At 47.4% G+C, this 13,174-nt stretch overlaps 1 protein-coding gene across 18 annotated transcripts in view; it reads left to right on the top strand.

The window, feature by feature from the left end:
• Nucleotides 1-12,532, top strand: part of SLTM (SAFB like transcription modulator) — a 50,075-nt gene extending 37,543 nt beyond the window's left edge. For all 18 annotated transcript variants that reach the window (XM_055118081.1, XM_055118080.1, XM_055118077.1 and 15 more), the window contains 9 exons: nt 582-667; nt 860-1,023; nt 3,622-3,802; nt 4,646-4,770; nt 5,521-5,682; nt 6,222-6,530; nt 6,956-7,097; nt 9,425-9,585; nt 11,486-12,532. In XM_055118081.1, the coding sequence (XP_054974056.1) occupies nt 582-667; nt 860-1,023; nt 3,622-3,802; nt 4,646-4,770; nt 5,521-5,682; nt 6,222-6,530; nt 6,956-7,097; nt 9,425-9,585; nt 11,486-11,594 (1,439 nt within the window). In that variant the 3' untranslated portion in view covers nt 11,595-12,532. The remainder of the gene's footprint in view (nt 1-581; nt 668-859; nt 1,024-3,621; nt 3,803-4,645; nt 4,771-5,520; nt 5,683-6,221; nt 6,531-6,955; nt 7,098-9,424; nt 9,586-11,485) is intronic.
• Nucleotides 12,533-13,174: the final 642 nt, after the last annotated feature.

The raw sequence follows: 13,174 nt of genomic DNA, 5'->3' as shown, positions 1-13,174 counted from the left end.
TTCCTCCTTTTTTAAGAAAATGTTCATTTTTGGGGCTGGAGAGATAGCACAGCGGGTAGGGCGTTTGCCTTGCACGCGGCCAACCCGGGTTCAAATCCCAGCATCCCATATGGTCCCCTGAGCACGGCCAGGGGTAATTCCTGAGTGCAGAGCCAGGAGTAACCCCTGTGCATCGCCAGGTGTGACCCAAAAAGCAAAAAAAAAAAAAAGAAAGAAAATGTTCATTTTCTCAAATGCCTCTATTCCAGTTTTCAGCTTTTTCAGCCCACACCTAGTGGAGTTTAGGGGACCATTTGGGGTACTGGGGATAGAACCTGGGTCAGGTAGTTCAAGGCAGTTGCCCTGCCTGCTATACTATTGATTCAGCCCAGACTGAGCATTTTTTAATTTAGCAGAGGGGGAGAGAGGGGAAGAGAGAGAGAGAGAGAGAGAGAGAGAGCTCAGGGGACTGTAGCGGGTGCCCGGGATTGAGCCTGGGGTGCGTGTTTGCAAGGCAGCGCCATATCCTCTGTAGTCTCTTTCCGGCTCCCAGAGTGTGTGGGTTTTCCCATACTTGTTCATCTGGGTTTCTCTTCTCTTAGGTTCAAAGAGTCCAGGACACATGGTGATATTAGACCAGACTAAAGGAGATCATTGCAGACCATCAAGAAGAGGGAGGCACGAGAAAGTAAGTCTCTGAGATGGGTGCTGCTCTGCATGTTTCCAGGAGAAGATCATTCACAGTCCACGACCATCCTTGCATACTTCAATAGTGGAAAACCGGAGAAAAAGACATTGATTACTTTCATCATTTTCAAAGATTGGCTGATCTTGAAAGACAGAATACCAAATAATTTTAACTTCTCATTTTCCCTTGTAGATTCATGGAAGAAGTAAAGAAAAAGAGAGAGCTAGCTTAGATAAAAAGAGGGACAAAGACTACAGAAGGAAGGACATCTTGCCTTTTGAAAAGATGAAGGAGCAGAGATTAAGAGAGCACTTAGTTCGTTTTGAGAGATTGCGACGAGCAATGGAACTTCGAAGGTAGGAAAAAAAACTATTTTATACTGGTCTTTACTATTAGGTTCATATTTATGTTAGTTACAAACCATGATTCTGAAACCTGTTTTCCCACAGAAAACTATTTGCCACTTTCAAAAAGTGCGGTAAAACCTAAGAATTTCTTCAGTTTGCATCGCATTTTAACCCTTACCAACTCAGTGCTTATTCATTCTCTTCGTCGAAGTCTGTCTGTTGTCACTTCATTGGAAACGCTGTGGGCCCACGGCAGCCGGCCAGCTCCTCCCATGCCCAGGGCTCATGCAGCCGGGCTTAGACCATGTCTCTGGACTTCGTTCAGTGCTCTGTCCTCCCTGCCAGAGCTGCCACCAGAAAGATCATGCCTTTAAGGAAGTAAATTCACTTTGAGATATGAGGGTCTCAGCATAACCTGCGGTGCTTTAAAACAGCAGGTGTAGAGAAGAACAGTAGTGCTCGGGCTCAGAGCCCCCAGCACTGACCCAGGCAGCCTTATCTGAACACAGCACAACAATGTCACATAGGAGGCTCAATTAAGAACTACCTGAGTCCTTTTAACAGCGGTTAACTTCCAGCCGTCCACATGTTCACGTTACTCAGGTGACTTAGAGTTATCCTGCATTGCTCAGAGTTTACTTCCTTGCCCTCTCTTTCGGAGTTGCAGAATGCATTCTTTCCTTCTGAAGGGCAGTGGCGTGGGAGCAGAGAGGGTGGGGAGCTCCTGAGCCCGTCATTCTCCTCACAAAGGACACCTGTTGTGCTCAGGGACCCTCGGGCCAGGTGTATCGGACCCAGTGGCATAGAACTTGTGATTTAATGAAGGTGCAGCCTGGCAGTGCCCTTTTGTGTTAAAGTTTCAGTGTACTCTTTCCTACCCTGAAATGAAGTTGATATCGAATATACCAATCTTTATAAATTCTGGAAAGTAAATATAGTGCCATAACTTTTTTAAAAAAATGTTTTATTATTATTATTTTTTTGGTCACACCTGGCGATGCACAGGGGTTACTCCTGGCTCATGCACTCAGGAATTATTCCTGACGGTGCTCCGGGGACCATATGGGGTGCTGGGAATCAAACCTGGGTCGGTCGTGTGAAAGGCAAATGCCCTACCCGCTGTACTATAGCTCCAGCCCCAGTGCCATAACTTTTAATGCAAAAGAGAAACCTAAATTTAATGTAGTGTATATTCCAGATCAGAATGCTTGGTCTTGACTTAGGAGACCTAATGAAGTGCTCAGGTGTTTTGCTCCCCTCTTCAGACCCATGAACATGTGACGGCCCCCCATCAGGCTGATGCTAGTGTGTTGGGCTGGCAAGCTGAAGACAGGGCACTGCTGGCATTTCAAGTGAGCAGCTCTTGAAATTTTTCAAAGCAGATATTTCCTTTTGTGTACTTGGAGTTGCATTTCAGACAGACATTTAAACTTACAGATAATCGGGTCAAAACGGGTAAACCAATAAACCATTTAAAATGAGTTACCCAAAAAAAAAAAAGCCCACGAGAAAAAGGTTGTTTAGTTTTAACTAGTTTTCTTATGTTGCTATGCTCTTCTATATGTACACTTAGCCTATTGAACTATCTCTTCGGCTCTAACATCACACCTTTGAAGTGATTCTATTATTGTTTTAGTTTTTCTGTTTATCAGGAAAAGAAAAAAATCCTTGAAAATTCTGAATGGATTGTTTCAGTTGTTTCGTAATCAGAAAAAACTTTGAACATCCTTTAATCTATGTGAAATAAATGAGTTAGGGCCCAGGCTCAGTTGCTTTTTAAGGTGATTTGATTCATGTTGTTTTAATGTCTGAAGGTCCATGATAGAATTTGAGATATACAAGGAGCATTTTTTGTTTTGTGCAGGACTATCATGGCTATTCTGTACATCAGTTAGTAAGAGTCCTTGGTCTCCCTCACGAAATGCTTGTAAGGGCCCCCCTTCATGTAATAATTAAGAATGCCTTGCAGCCTTTCTTGAGGTGGAGACAGTGAGAACAAACAGTTTGTAGACAAAGGCTGCTTTAGCATGAGGAAATGGTGCAAACACACTTAAAATCGTGTATAGTGATCAGTTTTTTAAGTATTTTGAACAGCTACTGCCTCCTGTCTCAAAAAAGCATGCTTCCTGGACCCATCTCTTACAGGCTGATGAACACTCCAAAGGAATCATTAAGGGCAGCTAATGGCTACAAATTCAAGTCATCCAAAGAAGGCCGGCTCGCTGAGGAAAGAGTAGATACTAGATACTAAGACATTCCTCTTCCCAAGATATTGGAGTTGTAGTTTTGTAAATTCACATTTGCAGACTACCTCATTTTAAAAATGTCACATAACGAACTATTACTATAGTTGGATTTTTTTTTATACAGGAATCATAAAAGACAACTATCCTAAAATTTAGCTGTTCAGTTGACAGTCTTAGTTATATAATATTGCATTGTTTAAAGTTTCCTTTTGAGTTCTCTTTCAAATTATGTTAAACTACTTAGGTTGAGTTAAAATTTAAAATTGTGCCAGCTGCAAGGAAAAATTCAGATTCAAAAAACTATTCTCTTTCACTCAGTGCTAGCGTAATTTAAGTATTTCTAAATACTGGTTTTTGTTAGACGAAGAGAGCTTGCAGAAAGAGAGCGTCGAGAGCGAGAACGCATTAGAATAATTCGTGAACGGGAAGAACGGGAACGCTTACAGAGAGAGAGAGAGCGCCTAGAAATTGAAAGGCAAAAACTAGAGAGAGAGAGAATGGAACGTGAACGCTTGGAAAGGGAACGCATTCGCATTGAACAGGTGCAGTCAGCAAATCTTTTTCTCTTCATCACTGACCTTTTCAAACCTGTGGGTTTTGTAAAGCATCTTTAGAATGAGTTCAACAATGAGCATACAATGAGCATTGATTGTCCCTGAAAGATAACAGTGAATTACATATGAGTTAAAAATACAATTATTATTGACTTTGTGCTAGCCACTGGGTCATAATTCAAGTACTGCAATATCATGGCAGCTTGATAGTTTGAGCACAGGACTGTGAGTCCAGAGTAGCCATAATGCAAGCTGAAAGTGTCTTTGCATTGCTGGTGGGAATGACCTCCCCAGGCTGGAAGGAAACGGGCCTCTCTGTGGAATTGACCCCTGGGGTACCGGCATTTACCTGTTAGTGACAGTCTGACTTAGTTCCCTTAGGTGCTTTTGTTTCGGTCAAATGAGAAAACTAATTGTAACTCCCAGCTTCAGCCTTTCCCCACCCAGTCTGTTCTCTTGAGTGTTGCCAAACAAAAGCCATAGGCTAGATGACTGATTTCTAAAGTCACATGTGTTTGTCCAGACACATGCTGGCCTGCTGCTGCCTATCATGGTTTCTTTGTTTTTCCTTTTTTTCTTTTGGCTTTTGGGCCCCACCGGGCTGTGCTGAAGGATCACTCCTAGTGGGCTCAGGGGACCATGTGGGGTGCCAGGGATTGAACCCATGTTGACCATGTGAAGGCAGGCCGCCTTACAGGCTGTCCTGTTGGTCCATCCCATCCTGTCCCACACCCCCGTGGTTTCTGGCGGGATCGTGCGAAGTTGCCTGTGTACTCACTTACCTTGGTTTCCGTTCTGCATCGGTGGCTCTTCATTCTGTGTTGCCTGAAGGAACGGCGCAAGGAAGCTGAACGTATTGCTCGGGAACGGGAGGAGTTGAGGCGGCAGCAGCAGCAGCTTCGCTATGAACAGGAGAAAAGGAATTCTTTGAAGCGCCCACGGGATGTGGATCACAGGTAGTTGCTTGCTTCCTTCTGGGAGAGTTCTCTGGCTCTCGCTCAAGGGAGGACTAAGGAGAGTGCTGGCGGGGGGCCCTCAGAAAGTCCCTGGGTCACGGTGGCGGGACAGCACAGAGCAGAGCGAGCCCAGTGTTGCCGTGGAGGACAGAGCTCTTCCGGCCCTTTGTACCACCTGAGGCCGTACATGCGGCCACGGCAGACTTCACCCATCACTCTCCAGCCCAGGCTGGGGTTGAGGGCTCAAAAACGGCTGTCATGACCCGAGGAAGACAGGAAGTCTTAAGTCTTAAGTCTGCTATGGATGCATCGACTTGCGTGGTTACTTCATTTTCTTTATATAATTTCTTGAGGTTTAATTAGTTGAAAAATCACTGGAGTGGATGAGTTATATTTGGGATTTATCTCTTTAGTTTTCACAAAGTCTAATACAACTGAAAAATTGTTACACTTTATGTTAAGTTGTATTATAGACTGCTGGTTAGAATTTTGGTTTTAAATGGTATCAAGTATTCATTTTCTTTTACCACTTAATTCAGAAACTTAATGCTTCCTAAAACAAGTTTTGACTATTTACTTAGCTTCGATATTTTTCTGTGACTCAGTGTAGTTGGTAGTTCCTCATCTGTTCTTGGAGGAGGGTGCTCAGTCTTGAGAGTGCTCTGTGTCCCAGTCGGGGTTGGTGTGGCTTGCGTCAGTGTTGCCTGATGATTGTGCGCTGACATATATGAGCAAATGTCTCTTTTTAAGGCGAGATGATCCTTACTGGAACGAGAATAAGAAGTTGTCTCTAGATACAGATGCACGGTTTGGCCATGGATCTGACTATCGCCAGCAGAACCGATTCAGCGACTTTGATCATCGGGAGAGGAGCAGGTTTCCTGAGAGCTCCGTGCAGTCATCCTTTGACAGGTAGATAGAGACATGGGATTGTCGCCTCTGAGCCCTTCTGGGGGCTGGGGATAAGCATGGATTTCTTTGTTTCCCCTCCTTTTATTTTTTTCTTTTGGGGACATACCCAGTATGTCACTCTTGGCTCTGTCTAAGGATCACATGATTCCTGGCAGTGCTCATGGGGACGTGTAGGGTCCTGGGGATTGAACCTGGATTCTCTGTGTGAGAAAAGCTCCTTATTTACTGTGCTACCACTCCAGCCTCTAAGTTAGATTTTATCTAGTAAAATCTTTGGTATTTTGGGTCAAAACTCAATGCTTGTGACAAATTATGTGTTTGGTGTATTTATATTGATTGGAATGTGATTCATTAGTCAAAAATCAGTTGTGTTCAGCTGTCATTGCGTGCTTGAGAGTGTTGCCTTTATTACCTTAACTATAATTCTTGGTGCGAGGACTCTTGTTTCCTCTCTTTGCCTTGGCCGTTAAGAGCAGTGATGCATCCCTGTCTCAGGTAGTGACTTGGGATGCTTTTTCTTTGTTTTGGGTCACCGAAAGGAGAGAACGCTTTGTTGGTCAAAGTGAAGGGAAAAAGGCACGTCCTGCGCGCAGAGAAGATACCAGCTTTGAAAGGTACCCAAAAAATTTCAGTGACTCCAGAAGAAGCGAACCTCCACCAAGAAATGAACTTAGAGAAACAGACCGGCGAGAAGTACGTGGCGAGCGGGACGAACGGAGGACAGTGATGATCCATGAGCGGCCGGATATCCCGCACCCCCGGCACCCCCGGGACGCCGGCCCCAACCCATCACGACCCTCAGCTTGGAAGAGTGAAAGCGCCATGTCCTCTGACAAACGGGAGGCCAGGTTGGGTGTTATGGTGTTTTTGCGGGGGGTGCGGGTGGGTATAAGTAATACTCAGGGGCTACCCCTGGTTCTGTGCTTGAGGGTCAGTCCCTGCATGGCTGAGGGACTTTGCAGTGCCACATCGCGCCTGGCTTCCTGCACACAAAGTCTGAGCCCTCCCCCGGCTGCCTGCCTAGGGGTAGTGTGCATTTGGGTTATTAAAGTCCCGGCATGTTTGGGTTTGCTTATGGGCCACACCTGGTAATGCTCACGGTTTACTCCTGACTCTGCTCAGGAATCATTCCTGGTAGGGCTCGGGAGTGCAAGGGATCGAACTGGTGTTGATTATGTATAAGCAAATGCCTTACAGACTCCTTACCTGCTGTATCTTCTCTTTGACCCCTGAAATCCCAGTATTTTGACCATGTGTTGGGTCTGTTGGACAGGGTTGAGCGAGCAGAACGGTCTGGGAGAGAAGTATCAGGACATGTGAGAGGGGCCCCCCCTGGGGCTCGCAGCAATGCTTCAGGATACGGGAGCAGAGACGGAGACCGAGGAATCATCACAGATCGAGGAAGTGGGACGCAGGTGAGCGTTTGAGGGTTCATGGTGTATTCTTCAGAAGGGTATGAGACACTCTCCTGATGCTTCTGTTTTTGATGTGGCCTAGAATAATGGGGGGTGATTAGAAAGCTCATTTGTCCTAAAAGATTTCTCACACATAGCTGAGACTCAGCAGGCCTGATCAGTCCGATACTGGCCCCTTTGTTCTTGCTCTGCTGGTTGTATTTGCTGCCGGGAATTGGTTGTTGCATCTGTAAGCAAATCTTCTTCCGCATGACTTTTACATATATATAGATATTTTTCCGTTGGGGGCCATCCCTGGGAGTGTGCTCAGTGGTTGCCCCTTGCCTTGCTGGGCTTGTATCCCAGCCTCGCCTGGCGTGCACACAGGCCTGCACGAGCTCGCTCTCGCCTGGGGTTCTTAGGGAAAGCTAAATCCCTGTTGTCCTTTTCCTTTCGCTCTTACTGCAGTGGGGGGCTGCACCAATGGGGTTCTGCACCCGGCCCAGGTGCCCGCAGCATGTCACACTCTTCATCGTGCTGCTGTACACGGCTGGCGCAGATACGGAGATAACTCACTGAGGGTGGGGCGGGGAAGGGTCCCCAACAGCAGCTCTGCTGGGGATTCCTCAGCGTCGGGGGAGGAGGCACTAGGTTAATTAAACGCTTGGCTTTGGGCTTGCAGTGTGGTCACTGTGTCCTTGAGTTTGGCCAGACAGAGGCTCTGTGGGCTTGTCTTTTTTTTTCTTTTCCTTTTTTATTTTGGGCCACACCCACGGATGCTCAGGGCGTCCTCTTCAGGCTCTACGCTCGGGGCTCCTCCTGGAGGTGCTGAGAAGTGCTGTGGATGGAGCCCCACTGAGATGTATGTATGGCTGTAGTCTCTCTCCCTCCCGGCCCTCATCTCCGGTTTGTGTTTGACTGTGTGCTAGTTCGGGGTTTGTCTTTGGTTTGGATGTGAAGGCAGGGGCAGCTTGGGCCACCCCGGCAGAGCTTAGGGCCCACTGCTGCCTCTGTGTGCAAGGACAGCTCTGCTTTAGTCCTGTATGACCTCCCTCCCCATGTACCGGGTTTTTGTAGCATATTTTTACTAGAAAAAATTTCAGTCTTTGCGTACTTGATTGTACCGCTGCATGCATGCTTATCCAAACCATTTATGAAAAAAAAAAATCGAGCCTGGTAGTCTTCTGAATTTTAGTATTTATTTTTTCCTTTGTGTGCTTAGGCCTGGGCAGTGCATACAAAGCCCATGTTGGCCTCCTCCTGTGCTCCGGCCCGTTGAGCATCGCCCCAGCCTGATCTAAGGGTTTCTTAATAGAAATGTTTGCTAGAGCAGTTCTTTGAGTTGTTCATTTACCTGGAACAGAGTGTTTGAGACCGGACCTGTAATCAGAATATTCTCTCACAATAGACTTTAAGGCAGTTGCATGATTTTTAATTCCTTTTTCCCTCCCTTGGACATTTTGTGTTTGGGGGGCTGGAGAGAGGTAGCATGATGGGCCTACAAAGTCCTGACCTGGGTTTGATCCCTGGCACCACATATGGTCCAATAAGCACTACCAGGTGTGGCCCCTTCTTAGCGGTCTTCCCCACACACACAAAAAAAAGAAAAGAAAATTCTGATATTCTTAGTTTGGAAGTCGTTATTCTGCCAGTAATTTATCTTTGTAGGAGATCTCTGACTTTGCTTTCTGTCGGCTAATTTCCTCCATTTTTTTCTTTTCTTCCTCTAGACACTTCGGTCTGTGGATTTTGTTTCTTAATGTTTATTGCTGATTCTCAGAGTTATGGGTGTATGGGATTTTGTTAGAGTTGTGTTTCTAGTACAGTGTAAAAGGATCAGATCTGTTTCCGCTTCTTGTTTGCATGGTGATGATCATTTAATTTCTCCTGATTTCCTGTAAGGTTTTGACCTCTCATTGTGTCGTCTTACATATCTTTGTAGAGCAAATTATAACTAGATTCAGGCATTGGGTAGATAACCTTGGTGCAGAAATATTCAGGACTCAGAAATTCTGAGTACTAAAAGATAATGAACATAAAATTAAACTGTGGAGCTTTTTTCAAATTTTATACCCAGTCCTGGAGTCTTCGTGGTCTCTCGTCAGAGAATAGCCAGAAACCTTTCCACACGCTCCTCCATTCTGCATCTGTCTCTCTTACCAGGCATTTTCCTGGTTGCCTTTTGACATTACATGTATGTCAGGGCGGGTAGACCACAGCCATGCCTGATGCCCAGCACTCCATGTTCCCTGAGGGCCAGCGATATCCCTCTTACTGTCAGAAAAGTCTCCGGCCTGGACAGGCGGCCCTGAGGCCAAGGATGTGATCACTTCTCTCTCTCTCTCCAGCACTATCCCGAGGAACGCCACGTGGTAGAGCGACACGGTCGGGACACAAGTGGACCAAGGAAAGAGTGGCATGGGCCACCTTCCCAGGGGCCCAGCTACCATGACACGCGGCGCATGGGCGACGGGCGCTCAGGGGTGGGGATGATGACCCAGCACGGAAGGTGAGTTGGACTCTGGCTTCCTGGCCAGGCGCACCTGCTGCCCTGTTTGATCCCCTCCTATGTTTCCTGAGCATCCCCAGGTATGACTCCCCTAAATCAAAACAAAATCCAAAACTTCCGGCAGGGCTGCAGCCCGTGGTACAGGTATGGCCTTGTACCTGGGGGGCCCTGGTTGCAGCACCAGCACTGCGCTGAAAAAGTATTGTGTGCCAGCACACGACCTTTCTCCTTTCTTAAAAGTCAGTATAAAGGCCACGAGTGTGACTGGCAGCAGTGCATTCATTCCACATGCTTGTTACAACTCCTGAGACATTGAATTGCAGCTGGGAACAGCCCTGGACCTGCTCAGGGGTTTCCTCCCTTTAACTCAAAGTCTCCAGGCCAAGGAGCACCGAGCAGAATGAGTGCTGGGAGCCTGGGCCGAACTTGGTAGTTGGCACCCGTGGGCACTAGCGTCAGCACTTCCTAGTCAGTCCATGTCTCAGACTGTCGGCCTTCCAGCTGACCTAGGGAAAAGCTGTGTCAGATTGGCAGGTGCCTAATGGGGTAATTCATTTATTTATGAATTTTTGGTTGCTGTTGTTGGTTTTGGGCCACACTCAGCAGTGCTGAGGACATACTCCTGACACTGCTCAGGGGTCACTCCGGGCAGGGCTCTGGAGGCCACGTGGGGAATTGGGGGGCCAGTCCCTGGCTTTCTGGAAGGGGAACTCCCTATCCACTGTGCTTTTTTGTATGAATCTACTTGTTTAATATAAAATCTCCTTCCCCCCCCCCCTGCTGGTTCCCTTAAATAGTGAACTTCAGACATTCTTTTCTGTTCCTGGCTGTAGGTGGTGTCTCTGTACACAGACCTTAAATTCAGTGTTCCAGCAAACTCCTTCCCCTTCTGGCTTTCTGTGCTTACAGGAGAGGCGGGTGCTGGGGTCGGGCCTGGGGCTGGGGAGGCAGGCAGTGTGCTCTCCCTTCTCCTTCCTGTCAGGACCCCCCATGGTGCAGTTCTTGAACCCGCTTGCTTCTCTGACCTGCTGGTGCCTCCTGCAGCTCATTGCCAGCCTGGGCTGGAGGAAGGGCTCCCGGCACTTGTCCCCAGCCGGTCTCGCAGGGTTTTCCGTGTACTTGGCCACAGTGCATTTTCACTTCCAGCCCCCTCACGGTGCCAGGGATTGGCCCCATGGCCTCACACATACAAGATGAGTGCTGTAGTGCTGAGCCACATCCCTGCTCCGTGTTCAGTGACTGACTCATGCTGCCCTCCACTTGCTCTGAAACCACAAGCAATTTCTCTGCTTCTCTGGGGGCCACACCCGGTAATGCTCAAAGCTTCCCCTGGCTCTGCACTCAGACATCATTCCTGGCTGGGTTCGGGGACAGTGTGTGATGCTGGGGATCACAGCCTGCTATCTGCGTGCAGGACCAGTGCCCTTCCGCTCTGGTGTATTGCCCCGGTCCCCATAGTGGCTTCTCTGGGTCACAGGATCCAGGGGACTCTGCTTCAGACCAGTTGTTACAGATCGTGGCTTATTCTCAGTCAGCCATTTCGCTGTTCACTATAAGGGTTACTGATTTTTATATAAGGGCCTGTTTTTCCCATCAGTACCTACTGTGTTGCATTTTACATACAAGGGAATCCAGGGTCTGTCCTGGCATCCCATATGACCCCCCAAACACCTCCAGGAGTATTTCCTGAGTGCAGAGCCAGGAGTAACCCGAGTATTACCAGGTGTAGCCCAGAAAGAAAATCCAGAAATAGTTGTGGAGCGGCATCGTGCATGGTTAGCGAGTGGGGCAGCCTGGTGGGAGAGGTACTTCAGGGGGACGAGCACTGGGCGCTGGCACTGGGACATGGTGATGGTGGTTCTTCTGTTTTGACTTCGTTTTCTCTGAACCTTCTTCCCAGTAATGCATCCCCAATCAATAGAATTGTACAGATCAGTGGCAATTCCATGCCAAGAGGGAGCAGCTCCGGATTTAAGCCATTTAAAGGCGGACCTCCACGACGATTTTGAGAAGAGCTTATTGCCGTGGTTTCAAGTTAATTTATTGAAATCTTCTATGAACTTGATTGACTACTTACCAAGAGGACCTCTGGCTTGCTTGAGAGTTTGTCGGACATTTTTTTTTTCTTTTTTCTTTTTTTTAACATGATTTTCTCAATTTTGGAGAAGATGTTTAAATAGTTCTGTTGTAACTTTTAATAGTTTTGTGTATCATTCAGCTTTTATCTTGCAGAACTGAGACACATTTGAAAAGATTGGAATCCAAACCATTTTGTTTAATGCTGTGTGAATATAAAGAGTAGTTCCCAACCGTGCGCTAGTAGTTGATTTGCAGCATTAGCTTTGTGGTATCTGGCCTTGGAATTCTTCTTTCCAAGGTTGTTAGCCTCCATTTTGAAGGCTGTCCCAGCTTCAAAGGTCTCCTGTCTTAATTTTTAGAGAATAAGATTGTTCCTTGCATTTCTGAGTATTATGTAACCTATTTTTGCAGAAGGTACTGTTACCTTAAGTGCATCTGTGTATCCTGGTTTAAAAAAAATGTACTCTTTTTTGAAATAAACCTTCATATTCTGTATAGCTGCTGAAGCGTTGGGAACCTTTTTAATTGTAAATGGAAACCGATGTTGAGTGCAGTGGCACACTTGTTCCCGCTCTGCATGGCCTGGCCTGGGTGCTGGGCGGAACCTTGGCCAGGAGTTTTATGCCCCGAGGCCCTTAGACTGAGTGGTGCAGGTAAGTGCACTTTTAGGTCGGCTGTACCGTGTGATGGGAAATTCCAACTCTCGGAATTGTGTGGGTATTAATGTTTCCATGTTCCCAACTATGTTGAGAAGTGGAAAAAAAAAAAAACCCAGGTTCTGAATTGGTGAATCAGTTGGGTTTTGTAAATACTTGTATGTGGGAAGGCATTGTTGTCTCTTTATGAAAATAAAAATCCGCACCTGGAAGTGTGTGTGTCTTTGTTTCCAGCTTGTCAGGTCTTCGCCCCTCTGGGGGCCGTGTGGCGGGCGGGGCCTTTGGGAAGGGCTGGCTCCTGGCCTCTGCTGGGGTGTCAGGCGTATCATGCTGCCTTGCTTTTCTCTCAAGGCAGCTTTTCCAGGGAGCTCCTTCAGGCAACATCTGGAGGTTGCCTTGGACTTTGTTCTTTGGGGACTTTGGTCACACCGGCAGTGTCAAGAAGCTGCTTCCAGCTGGGTGTTAGTCATCGCTGTGAGTGTGGTTCCCGGATAGAGCTTGATCCTGCCCGAAGAGAATGTGCTCTGCCCGTCAGACTGTCACTCCCGAAGATCCCCTTTCTCACAGCGGGCGGAACACGGCCTCAGAGTCGTTGGTTCTGGCCAGACTGCAGTGTAGCCATTGCTGTAAAACAAGCAGTGGGAGACTGGCGACAGTGCAACAGGGAGGTGCTTGCTTTGTCTGTGGCCAGCCTGGGTTCAGTTCTCAGACTGCATATGGTCTCCCGAGCTCCTCCAGAGTGATCCCAGACCACAGGGTAAGACTGAGCACTTCTAGGCGTGCCCCTCTCCCAACCTTCCCCCCAAATCACCCAAATGGCCAAAGACCCGTAAAAAGTTTCCTTAGTCCTGTTT

Source organism: Sorex araneus, chromosome 10 (genome assembly GCF_027595985.1).
Source record: "Sorex araneus isolate mSorAra2 chromosome 10, mSorAra2.pri, whole genome shotgun sequence".
NCBI lineage: Eukaryota > Metazoa > Chordata > Mammalia > Eulipotyphla > Soricidae > Sorex > Sorex araneus.
Note: the sequence above shows the minus strand (reverse complement) of the source record. Positions and strands in the feature narration are given on the sequence as shown.